This window comes from Zootoca vivipara, chromosome 12 (genome assembly GCF_965207765.1).
Source record: "Zootoca vivipara chromosome 12, rZooViv2.hap1.1, whole genome shotgun sequence".
Taxonomy (NCBI): domain Eukaryota; kingdom Metazoa; phylum Chordata; class Lepidosauria; order Squamata; family Lacertidae; genus Zootoca; species Zootoca vivipara.
Window position 1 is genome coordinate 39,460,212 of NC_142595.1, and position 13,084 is coordinate 39,473,295.

Here is a 13,084-nt window from a genome sequence, read left to right on the forward strand (position 1 = left end):
AAGACTACAAAACAGCAGTGTTTAACAGAGGATGTAAAAAGGCTTTGGCCTTAATATCCACGTTTCTGACAGTCAAGTGCAATTGTAATTATGGCCGACTTATCTCTCTCTCTCTCTCTCTCTGTGTGTGTGTGTGTGTGTGTGTGTGTGTGTGTGTGTGTGTGTAGTAAACAGCACTAGAGGAAATTGCCTCCCCCCTCATGCTTTTGAGACTTTTGTATCCAAATCACTATGAATAGCGTACATTTCAACGGCATTCCATGGAGATTTCATCAACAGCAGTGTATACATTGAGTCAGCGTCATCAGTGTTAACAGTGTAGCTAGACTTGTGCTTATTTATGTATGAATTTAGGCTTAAGCCATAGGTATGTGAACCTCACAATGGCAAGGGAAGGACTCTTAAGCACGCCACATTGAAGAATTTTGGCTGCATTCTTAAAAATGAGAAGGAAGTGAAACACTTCCACCCACCATGGAACAGCCACTGCCTTGGTATGCAAAAATACTTAATAGCAAAGGCTTATGTACTGAGATTTACCAAATCACATTAAATGAAGCACTCGCATGCTCTTATCAATTCACAGACATTACTGGTCTTGAGTAATAAGTAGCATGGACAGCTATACAACCCTCCTTTCATAAACACTACCAGATGATTCAAGAGTGAGTTGTTAAACATCACATGCCTACCATTAAACAGATTATGCTTTTAGCTATTTCTTGCTAAATCAAAACTAATGCAAGAGTCAAAAAGTGAGTTTTTCAGTTGAATGCAAACCTCCTCTCATACTACAACAGTTGAGATACTGTGCAGATTTGTTTTATAGTACTTCACATTTTCAAAATTATGTTTTAAAGTTGGAAAATTTATACAAATACAAAAGCTTTTCAAACAATGCTTTTTAAAGTCTTGTTACTTTTACAAAGTAAAATAAAACAATGTTATTTTTCAGAATTGACTGAAAACATCTTTATTATTCAAGTGCCCTATCCCACCCCACCCAGCAGTTATACATGCATGACTAAAACATATTGGCTTTTAAATGTATAGGATTACTTCCAAATACAGTCAACATAAAATAGAAGGGAATACAAAGTTTGTACACAAACGCAGCAAGGAATACACAAGTTTGCAACAAAGTTGGACATCATACAAAATAAAAAAGTTTATAAATTCACATGGTCTGGGATCCTATGCAGGCTCAATAGGGTCTCTCACGCCGGTCCTGCCTGTGGTCCCCTCTGCAAAGGAGACAGGAAAGAGTATACATTTTGAATTTGCATATTTGTATTGTTTGTTATATAATAATTATCAATAGCCGCAAGGTTAGGCTGCAAACCCAGGAAGTGGATCCAACCATCACAACATGGGTAGGCAAACTAAGGCCCAGGGCCGGATCTGGGAATCAGCATGTTTTTACGTGAGTAGAATATGTCCTTTTATTTAAAATGCATCTCTGGGTTATTTGTGGGGCATAGGAATTCGTTCACCCCCCAAAAAAATATAGTCCGCCCCCCCCCCAAGGTCTGAGGGACAGTGGACCGGCCCCCTGCTGAAAGTTTGCTGACCCGAGTCACAACCTCAGCCTCCCCCCCTTTCACTCAGAAACAGAACCCTTAGATTCCTATTCCTGAGCCTTTACAACATCCACCACTGAAGTAACCTTTACCTCGAATCCATTTTTCCTGGTCCAAAGCTGCCTCTGTCTCCGCCTCTTCCGCCTCTGAATCCTCCCCGGTCTCCGCCCCTGCCTCCCCGGAAGCCACCTCTGTCAAAGCCTCCTCTGCCCCCGCGTCGTTCTTCACCAAATCCACCCCCTGGGGAAAAAGCAGATTTGTATTGTGCAACTGTTCTGACATGAGAAATGTGCTTTTCTCACTGATGCCGTTGTGCCAATTAGGCAAACTATCTCACAGACGAACAAAAAGAATCTGCCGGCAAGGGAACACAGGGATATACAGTAATTTGTTTCACACAGACAGAAAAGTAAAACCTTAAACTTACCCATGTGTGGTCCTCCAGGCCCATCTGGCTTTGGTGCCTTACACTGGTTGCATTCATTACGCCATGAGAAGTTCATATTTTCACATGTCCTAAAAACACATTTGGGGAAGACAGATGATTTAGAGTTCCAATAGTCATTAACCCCATTTCTACCTTCATATCTAAACAACTAAGGAGCTGCTTACGGGTTGGGGCATTTCCAGTCTCCTGCACGTTGCTGACCACCTCCTCCACTGGGGAAGCCCCCCCTGCTGCCCCCGCTGGAACCACTGCTGCTGCCGCCACCTCCGCCGCCACCAAATCCACCACGGCCCATAGGTCCTAAAGGAAAGAGCCATGTAAAAATCAGTGGCAGCAGCCAAGTGAAAGTGATTTTTTGCAGAATGTTTCCTTGCTGATAAACATCTCATACTAGGTTACCTTTCTTCCCTATACAGACTGCAATTGTCTCCGAAAATTTTTACACATCACTTGGGAAGACAGGCAAACTAATATCAGTGTACTGGAAGAAGCAAAGATCACCAGTGTAGAAGCAATGATTCTTCAACATCAACTTTGTTGGACTGGTCATGTTGTGTGGATGCCTGATGATTGTCTTCCAAAGCAACTACTCTATTCCGAACTTAAAAATGGAAAGCGTAATGCTGGTGGTCAACAAAAGAGGTTTAAAGACTGTCTCAAGACAAATCTTTAAAAATGTAGAATAAACACTGACAACTGGGAAACACTGGCTTGCGAGTGCTCCAGTTGGAGAACAGCCTTTACCAAAGGTGTCATGGACTTTGAAGACACTTGAACTCAGGACGCAAGGGAGAAACGTGCTACGAAGGAGGCACGCTTGGCAAATCCACACTGTGATAAACTCCCGCCTGGAAACAAATATCCCCACTGTGGAAGGACATGTGGATCCAGAATTGGCCTCCACAGTCACTTACGGACTCATTGTTTATGGAAGACAATCTTACTCGGCTACCAGTGATCGCCAAAGACAAGACCCATACATCAACTCCCCCCTATTTCAGAATGGCTGCACAACACAAGTTGGTCCTCCTCCCCCTCCCTTGCTGAAACTCAATACAGGTATAACAAAAGCCAATACTGCTACAAGCAACACACTTCACTACTTATCAACCACAGCAATAACGTGGCATATACCTCCTCTACCGCCACGGCCTCTTCCTCCGCGGCCATTGCCGCCGCCCCCACCTCTGTTGAAGTCTGCCCGCCGGGTAGCAAATGATACTTTGATAGGGTTGCCGGAGAATTCTTTTCCTGGTTAAGAGAAGAGCAGGGGAAAAGATTAAATTTTCCCCAGTATAAAGATAGAAGGCTATTATTTCACTATTCTCTCCTCTAATTTCAATATTTATTCATCAATTTATATATCTCTCATCCTTTTCCCCCAAGCCGCCTAGTAGTGGAGACAGAAAGAAGCCTTCCAAGTACAAGCATAGGAACTCTCTCAAAATCCACCTCAGCAGCCAAAAAGTAATTCAAAGTCAGCACCATACCATCAAACCAGTCAATGGCAGCCTTTGCAGATGGAGGATCATCAAAGGAAACAGTGGCCTCTCCTTTCAGTTTTCCTGTCTCGCGATCGGTGTACAGGTTGATCATAGGCTGTCCTGTTTTCTTGTTTGTCTGTTTACAAAAATACACACACACACACACACAAAAGATTTTTGGAATAATAAATTTTCAGAGTAGTTTTTACAGTTATATCAAAAATTACTGATTTGGTTGTACTATTAGAAATACAAACAGATAATTATCAAATTATTGTGAGGTTTAATAAGTTAACTGTTGATATTTGGACAACTTTTCTGCTGTACTTTATTGGAAGGAGAAAAACAATCATTTCATTAACAACAATTTAAGCAATTTATTTAACTAAGCATATGTATCCATGTTTGTTAACTGATGTGGTTAAACGATTAAAAAAACAACTTAGACTGAGTTTTAGCACACATGAAAAACTTAAAACAAATCCTTATTTCCTGATGAATAGCCTTTGGACTATAATGTAACTTAAATAGAAAACTATCTTTAGAAAGATGTTTCCTCCAAAAGCATTTTATTTTAAAAATCCAATTTAAACAATAAAAATCTGATTTAAATAAAAAAAAAATCCAATTGGTACATCCTACCTAGTGCAGGCTTTTTAAAATTCGTAATGGGATCATCTCACAGGCATAACTAGCACAATTTACCTTAATGATGCCAATCTGCTTGAAGTAATCTGCTACCGACTCAATGGTTACGTTTTCACCAAGTCCCTGAACAAAGATGGTGTTGTTGTCTGAGTTATCCTGCTCGCCACCTGCAAGGAATGAGAATTAGCTCTATCTTCCATCATAATTTCTGCTTCCTTATAAAGTTCTTCCTACAGCCTCTAAATGAAAGTTCCAAACTTGTACTCCAATGAATACTGAACCACATGAAGCAGTTATCCAAACTGAGACAAAATTTTGGTTACACTGTCCAAAGACCTCAGTTGAACAGAACTCAAATCTGCACATTATCTTGCACATTTCATATATTTTGCAGTTTACAAAGTTTGTGGGTTTTTAAAAGGCAACTTGATTAAACTCTGTGCTGTTCACAGTAATGCAAAAAAAGGTTTTAAGTGTTAGAAAAGCAGTCTAAGGACACCATAGGCTTCTCTGGTTTTCCTTTGACATTTGTATCCCTCTCTTCAAACTGGAAGCCTGGAAATACTTTCCCACTAGCTTCACATTCAGGTTTGCAGCCACTTACCAGAATCATGGCGTGATCCTTGATCCCGTGGTCCTTTTGCACATGAAAATAAGGAAGGAGAGATTCAGTTAGCGAGTGAGAACTTCCAACCTGTTTTCTCACATCAGCACCACCATCACGACCACATCAGAAACAGGCCAGTGTTGGAACATGTGCTGTTCCAAGGTGCATTTTAGTGCAAAAGAAACACTCCCCTTCAGTCAGAAGTGGTCCACGTCTTAATTACAAGACTGCTTACTGCAAACCCAGTTTACAACTCTTTCCTCCAGGTCATACTAGACCTATTTTTTGCAGCTCTGCAGGGAGGCACATGGCCTCCAGACACACACCCAGAACACCATTGGAGAACCACTATTTTGACATATTTTATAGCATACATTATAGCCACTGCTACCCAGAGTCTTCTACTGACCCTTGTTCAGTCTTTTAAGTCTCCAGCACCATTGCAATCTATTCTGGATTTGGTTCATGAGACGAGACACTTTAACTTATGCACAGAGAACAAACCACCTTACACCATAGTACACATTTTGAATAAGCCCTTTAAAAATGAGAGCTTTATGTTCTTAGAAACCATCTGGTTATTTACTTGCATCACCACTCTACTATTAACATATTCTACACGTGTATATATGTATAAATATATTTACCATTTTGATACCTTTTATTGGACCCAATCTTAAATTTTTGAAAGCATATGCCCAACACTGGTCTCAAATGCATTATCAATCCTATATAAGTGTGTTTTACTGATCATGCCAAGCCTTTTTCAGCAAACCCTATGGGAACGGTTCCTTAAAAACAATTCTTTTGATTTGGTACAATCATGTTCAAAATGACCATTTGTGAAACTTCGTAATGTTATAACCAAACTCTCTTAAAATAGAAGCCCATGAAACCACTTATTTGTGAAAGAGCTCTTAAGAGTTTCATACAAACAAAGTTACACTTCCAAGTTTGAAGGGAGCGGTCCCTCCCTTGATTCCTGTACCAGTAACTTTTTAAGCAAGGTACCATAAACCTTTGTTTTACCATGTTTCCTCAGGACTGCATGCACTTCCATTAACACACTTTAACCCAACGTTCTCGTGTGTTTTTTAAAGGAGAGACAACAAACAAAACCAACACTTACAAAGTGATTTTCTCTCTCACATTCTCCCACAAAACACATCTTTTGGATTATTGATTTTCTCCCATCTTGTTGCAAAACATACAACCAAAATGTACTGTATTGGCACCAAGAACTTGGCTGAGTAGAAAGCCCCATAATGTGGAAGTCAACACCACAGATACAACCAACCATTTTGGCATATGTGCCACAACAGGGGGTGCTCCCATAGGTTTTTATCTGATAAACGGTGGCTTTTCAAACTCTTTGGCATACAAACATCAGTCTCTCCGAAAAATAATATATAGAAATACACTTTTGCGGTTCAAGTTTTTGAACTCTTTGGACTTACCACCAAATTTATTGAAGCCACCACCTCGCTCACCACCGCTGAGGAGATAAGTTAGAAGATAATGATGCTTTTTTTTCCACGACTAAAAAGTTTTGTTGCTAGAAACTACACCAGATCCATTAAGATGCTGGCCAACACTTTTGTTTGGTTCTTCCTGAAGATCTACAGACAACCTGCTCCACCTTTTCCTTGCCCTCAGCAGTTGTTTTTTAAAAAATGGATCAATACACCCTTGAGAAGGTTTGCATATGAAACAGCTATAGTGTTTTGTCATTCTTGCTTCCGATCTTGAAACGTTACACGAGGCGTCGTGGTGCAGCTTTCGAGACAATGTTGGTTTCCTTGTTGCCGTCCTATTCTTGGCATGATTGGTGAACCAAGCTCGTTTTTAAAATATTGTATACCGTGCACGCTGTTAATTCCAGTTCACCCTTCTCAAGTTTGTGCCTTGTATTTTTGCAAAGCTTTTGTTGTTTACAACCCTAAATGCAGATAACTGCTTTGAAAGCACGTAAAAACCCATTCCCTCATCATAGCATATTCGTAATAGTACTGTATGTTATTTCAGCTCTAAAGACTGCATTATCTGCCTGCCATAAGATCTCTCTCCCTTCCTCAGACCCTTAACTAACATGTGGAAGGTGGAGATTTGATTAAAGTTCATTGACTTTCACACCTGTGGCACACAAAATGCAGAATTTGTTAACAGTGCAGGTATTGTTAACAGATCAACAACTTTTCATAAGCAAAAACACTTCAGCTGCCCCCACCTATACTCACCTCTCTACTATTTCATCTCTCCCAGTCAACAGGAGCCCAGAGCCAATGTTGCTTAGCAACCATTGCCTCGTCAAATACCAATTTTAACCACCCCTTCACAAAAAAGGAAGCATAACGCACACCCAACAACATTAAGGATACTGCTTTGCAACACATAAACCACAAGTACAGAAAGTCCAGCTGCTATGTGGGAAAACCAAAACACATCCTTTTAGCCTACATTGGCACCCATTACATGGCTAGACCACAGCATTATGAGCCCAATGAAAGCTGGCTTACAACCTGCATAGAAACTTTGTCTTGCAAAATCTCTTTACTGAAGAGATTCATATAACCTTTGAATTACCAGCCTATACAAACCAGGCCCCCTCAGTGCACCTCATCAGGTTAACACTGGGGGGTTGAAGGATAACCCTAGTTTCTAGATACCGATTTTCCCCCATAAGAAGTACTAAAGTTCTTGTATATATTTGTATGGAACTGCAACATTGCTCAAAGAGGACCATAATTCACCTTTGAAGAACAGTAATTATGTTCATATCAAGTGCGCCTTTTGAGGTTGTCAACAGATCCAAGCTGAATTACAAGATGAAAATACGATTGTTTTGCCCCATGCACAGACTTGTTACTGCAATGGTTGATTTTCAGAAAGTAAGAGTTTTTAACTCCTTCACATGCATACAAGGAACAAAAACCATTTTGACATCCATTTAGATTCACCCCATAGAGAAAAACACACTGACCCCTAGCAGCATACATGGTGGTAGCCCACCCTTGATTACCAACAATTCTATATATTTCAGCTGTTCACACACTGCACCCTCCCAGAAGAAGTTAGCTTTTATGGAAAGTACTAGGAGATGCTAATTAAAGAAACCCACTCCCTCTCCCACCACTATAGACTGGACACCTACCCCATGCCTCCACGACCACCTCTGCTGCCACCTCTTCCACCACTCCGATCAAAGCCACCTCTACCGTATCCGCCACCGCCACCTCCTCCACTGCCTCTTCCACGGTTGCGGTCTTGCTGGCTGCCATATCCTCCTTGATCCTGGCTGCCGTAGCCTCCTCCACTACCACCTCCACTCATGGAAGACTGATCCTGTCCATAGCCACCAGCTGAGAAAGTTTTTATAAAAAAGGGTGTTAGCAATAGCTCTTAGTTTCTGCTAGCGAAGAGGCCTGGATTTTTTTTGGCGGGGGGAAAAGAATGAAGATTCAACAGATGCCCTTGTTTCTCACTGGGCGGCAGCCATTGGCTTCTACAGACAGCACTGCATGAAATTTGACTCATATTACTCATTTTTGGCTTTTGGAGGTAAAAGGAAAGGAAAAAGTACTCACATCCACTACCACCACCACCTCCTCCACTGCTACTGCCACTGCCATACTGACTCTGCTGGCCGTAGCTTTGGGGTGGGTTGTAAGAAGGCTGCTGCCCATAGCTGCTCTGCTGTTGGCTGCCATAGCTGGACTGCTGACCATAGCCTCCACTCTGGGGTTGTCCGTAGGTAGAGGTCTGAGAGCTGGTACCGTAACTGCTGATTTCAAGGTGACACAAACGAAGGACAAAGAGTTCAATACACAGACCATACAATACTGTTCCGGCTTTATACAAAGGCTGAGACTTTAAGCTCCAGGATTCCATTCGGAATACTGCTTAAGAATTCAGGCTGACTGTATGACTAAAGAGCAGAGTACACCTGGGGTTTGATCAGACAAATTTCAGCAGGAGATTTAATGTTTTTTTTAAAAAAGTACAGCCTAAAGCCTATGATAAAGATTTACACCACTATCCCTGCTATGAGAAGTTGTTTAGGATTTCTCAACTATTACCTTCCAGTAGTGGAACTGGCTGGCTGTTGTGAGTAGCTGGGATAGGATGACTGCTGTCCATAGGACGTCTGAGAAGTCTGACTGCTGCCATATCCTGTTGATGAGCCGTAGGCCTGTGGTGTTGACTGGGTGCCATAGCCAGCTGTTCAGAAAAACAATTCACTCTTGTTAATCTCAAATGGCATGCAATTTGTGTAGCAATAACTAATCAGTTCTTCAATCATAATATGTAACCACACGGATGCATCCCGAGATGTGACCAAATTAAACAGTGCTGAGATGAGCATGCTAGATTCGAATCCCTGCTTGTGCTTGTGTCACCTTTTTGCTACTTAAGGATTGCAAAATGAAAAGGCTGCACATTACAGTGTCCGGAAAGGACACTTTAAGTAACTGTTTTCCTTCCAGCCTCCTAGCTCCAGAAAGACGTGTGCTTCACAGCTTAGCCAATTTCCTCTCATATTTTCCTATACAGTCACAAGGACAAAAAACAAGATAAGCTACAATACTCACAGCTTTGAGTCTGGCCGTAAGAAGAACTGTAACTACTTTGGCCATATCCAGAAGTATCTGCTGATTGTCCATAACCACCATAGCTCTGCTGCCCGTAGGGCTGGCTGGTTTGCTGAGAATAACCTTGTGTGGGTGGAGTTGGGTAGGCCCCATAACTAAGGAAAAGCAAGAGAGAGAAAAATTCAGCAAAGGAACATATAACTAAACTGTAAACTGAATTCACAATCTTGTATTCCCAACTAGAATCAAGGTCGTCACTACCATTGTCGCCTGTCTTTTCAAATCCAGTGTGCTATGTCAACTGGTAGGCATCTGACTGAACTACCCTGTTTCTCCGAAAATAAGACGTAGCCATAAAATAAGCCATAGCAGGATTTTTAAGCATTCCAGGAATATAAGCCATACCCCGAAAATAAGACATAGTGATAGGCGTAGCAGCAATGCCGGCCGCGGGGTACTTATTCACCTTGTTCAAAAGACTAATGGCCAGAAATAAATTCCAATGCCGATTCTATTCAGAGTAGACCCACTGAAGTTAATAAACATGACTAACTTAGGTTCATGAATTTCAGTGGGTCTAGTATAGGATTTAGTGACTATAAACCACAAGTTTTTAAAACGGGCCTACTTTTTTAGTTTCAACAAAAGGCAAGTAAAAGGTATGTGACTGAAGTTTATAATGTTATGAATGACATGAAGAGAAAAAAATTTTCTCCTCTTGACACCAGAACTTGTGGACAGCCAAGGAAGCTGTATGTTGAAAGATTCAGGACAGATAAACGAAAGCACTTGGAAGAGGCAGCAACGACCACAAATTTGGATGTCTTTAAAAGGGGATTGGACAAATTCCTGGAGAAGGCTATCAATGGCTACTAGCCATGATGGCAACGAAAGTTTTATAACGTATACACACTGAATAAGACAAAACCTTTTAAATATGATGTTACAGCTTCCCTGGGAATGGATAAAAGTAATCCATTTCAAAGTCTGCATACACTACAGCAAATTTTAACTATTTTTCTAATTTTGGAAACAGCAGTGTTTTATCAGCTTCTTCATGAGATGTTATTTTTTCCCAAAAAAATTTCCAGTACTAAAACTACTTGAAAATTAGGATTTTCTGGTATTGGCAAATTAAGTTTAATCAAACCACACGTCTGATCTTGTCTATCTATTCCTCTGGGAATAGCTCACAGCACCCTAACATCCTTCATGTTTTTACAAAGGTGACTAGCATGACCTACTTCAAGATTACAGAGACATAAACATGCAATACATGGAGGATGAATTATACAAGAGTTTATTTACCTTTGTGTCGCTGACTGGCTATAATCTGTAGAGGGACAAAACAAAAATGTTTAAACTATTTTAAGAGCAGATTCCACACAAGTTATCTAACTGCTACAGAGTAGAAATGATTCATGTGGGATGTTGGATAAGGTACATTTGTCAAAACTGACATACATGGATGCTTGCTTCAGGCATCTACGCACTATGTGCATGCACAGAAGTCCCATTCAAATCGAAAGTCAAAGTGTCAGGGGGGGGGCATGTGCACCCCTGCCTCTCTACACACTTTTAACTTTCAAGAATTCAGGCAAATACTAAGGAGAGGGTTCAGATTCTCATAGTAACACGTTCACCTATCCAATGGGTACGGCACAAAATATACATATGTATGGAACACTCTTGCTAGCTTCATTGTGGGTAAGAGAATCTATTTTAAAAAGCAAGGCTGTGAGGCATGAACTTTGTTGGACAAAATTAGGAATGAATAGCAACTGTGAACGTTGACACTTCTCATACGAAGCACTTATTACTTAGTTACATTTATGCCACTGTTGCCTTATTTTCAGGAATGTTCACAATAATCAAAACCAGCAGCTAAGAAAAACCCAAAAATTAATAACAAAACCCAATCATGTGGGCAGGAGGAAGTTGTGGTGTCATCAGAAAAAAAATGTGTATATATTCCCCTTCCCCCAGGGATTTCACAGCAATAATTCAATTTTTCCCCATCCAAAAAACCTAGTTTAAGTGATGGTTAAAGAGTCAATGTAATTCCATGGTCAGTACGGAGGGAAAGAAAACTGACACGAGTTTGTTATGACGCCGGATTGTTACAAACAGAGCAGCCTGGTCCTTATAGGACCTAAACCCGAGATTTTAAGGGGGGGCGGGCGCTCCCTGGGCGAGCGAGTGGCAGTGGAGTACGCGGGCGACTGACGTTTGAACTAACGAATGATAGCGGCAGGCGGCTTGGGGGGGGGGGTAGGGGAAAACACCCGGATGTAACACTGCGGCAAAGGCAAGCCTCACACGCACGCGCAACAACGTACGCGTTTCTCGCCTAGGCGGAAAAGCGCATGCGTGATCGCAATTTTTACCGCCCCCACCTCCAATAAACCTTGCTCCGCCGACCATCACGTCAGACTGGATTTTTCCACTGCCCATATGGCCCCCGTCCCCCGAGCAGCTCAGGGGACGACCGCGCGCATGCGCAGCTACATAACGGCCTAACCTCTCCGTGCCCCTGGTGTCTGACTAGGAAACCCCGTCCGCCTCTTCCCCGGCTTCCTAGTTCTCACGCTATCACAAAATGGCGGCAAACTGCGCAGTTTAGAGATTGCGGCGCGGGGTGGAGGAAAGAAAGAGGCCCTTCCTGCTCTCTAGATGGCGGGCCCGCTTTTCATCCGGCACCACTTCTACAATAACGTCCACCTTTTGCCCTCGACTTTATCGCCACCCCGTTATTTTTGGAACGAAAACCTCGAAGCCTCCATTTAAAAAGGGTCTTCTAGAACTTTTGTCTAAAGCAGACGGGGGAGGCCGGAGAACCCTCCGCCCACCATTCCTACCCCACTGACGGGAGAAGACAGACATTTCGCCTCCTACCCTGGAACTGCAAGAATTAAAAATCCACGCAAAAGCCCCGTTCCCCTTCACCTGCCACGTGCAGTGATTTCCCTATCGGAGATTTAGCCTGAAACCCACCCAAGCCCCTAGGAAGGAAGCCCCCGAGTCTCGTCAGGAGGCGAAAATAACCCAAGACAAAAACGCAGCTCCTCCTTCAATTTCCATTTCGCACTTAACATGCCAGAACCAACCACTAAGTCTGCTCCCCCTTCACATTCCCTTTTAAACCCTCAGGTTAAACCCTTTTAAACATAAATCGGCCTCCCGTTCCCCATCGTCTGCACAGCCACGAGGACCAAAAACTTAGCTCCCCTGGAGGAAAGAAAGCAAAGGCTGCGGGGAGTTTCCCGTTCCCCCTGTTGTGACCCCGGTTGAAACGCGCCCAACGCCCTCCACTGCGAACTCCCTTCCCGCGAGGCCCTTCTCACCGTTGGATGCCATGGCTGCAGCCCTCTAAGCTTCGCTCCTCGAACGGCCTACGTAGCAGCAGCCTCGTCTCTCTTTCCCGCCCCCACCCTTTGCCCCAAATATACCCTCCCCCTCCCGTTTCCTCTGGGCTGCACCATGTCACATCGCAAGAGGGGGGGAGAGAGAAAGAAGAACAGGCGTTTCTTTTGTGGAGATATATATATAAAATGCAGGACTCCTACGCTTCTCGTCGTAACCATGCCTTCGACTACCGAGGTGTCTCTTTTACATTTAGGATATGTGTGAGCCCGCCTGTTTAGGAATTAAGGGACGGCGGTTGCAATGAAACGGACTTCCAAAGGAATGTCGTTGGGGTCCCTGCTTATGTGTGCCACTGGCCTCCC

At 42.7% G+C, this 13,084-nt stretch overlaps 1 protein-coding gene across 2 annotated transcripts; it reads right to left on the reverse strand.

Annotated features, from left to right (window-relative positions):
- Window positions 1-947: 947 nt before the first annotated feature.
- FUS (FUS RNA binding protein) lies at window positions 948-12,774 on the reverse strand. 2 transcript variants are annotated; one of them, XM_035134551.3, is made up of 15 exons: window positions 12,701-12,774; window positions 10,665-10,689; window positions 9,357-9,511; window positions 8,844-8,985; window positions 8,352-8,545; window positions 7,919-8,126; window positions 6,225-6,262; window positions 4,765-4,797; window positions 4,218-4,327; window positions 3,519-3,648; window positions 3,163-3,279; window positions 2,193-2,328; window positions 2,008-2,096; window positions 1,673-1,820; window positions 948-1,244 (listed from the first exon to the last, which is right to left on the reverse strand). In XM_035134551.3, the coding sequence occupies exons 1-15, from the start codon at window positions 12,711-12,713 to the stop codon at window positions 1,205-1,207; spliced, it is 1,578 nt and encodes a 525-aa protein (XP_034990442.1). In that variant the 5' UTR covers window positions 12,714-12,774; the 3' UTR covers window positions 948-1,204. The 2 variants fall into 2 exon arrangements, with proteins under 2 accessions (XP_034990442.1, XP_034990441.1); XM_035134550.3 differs by having other exon boundaries at window positions 8,352-8,548.
- Between the last annotated feature and the right edge of the window lie 310 nt (window positions 12,775-13,084).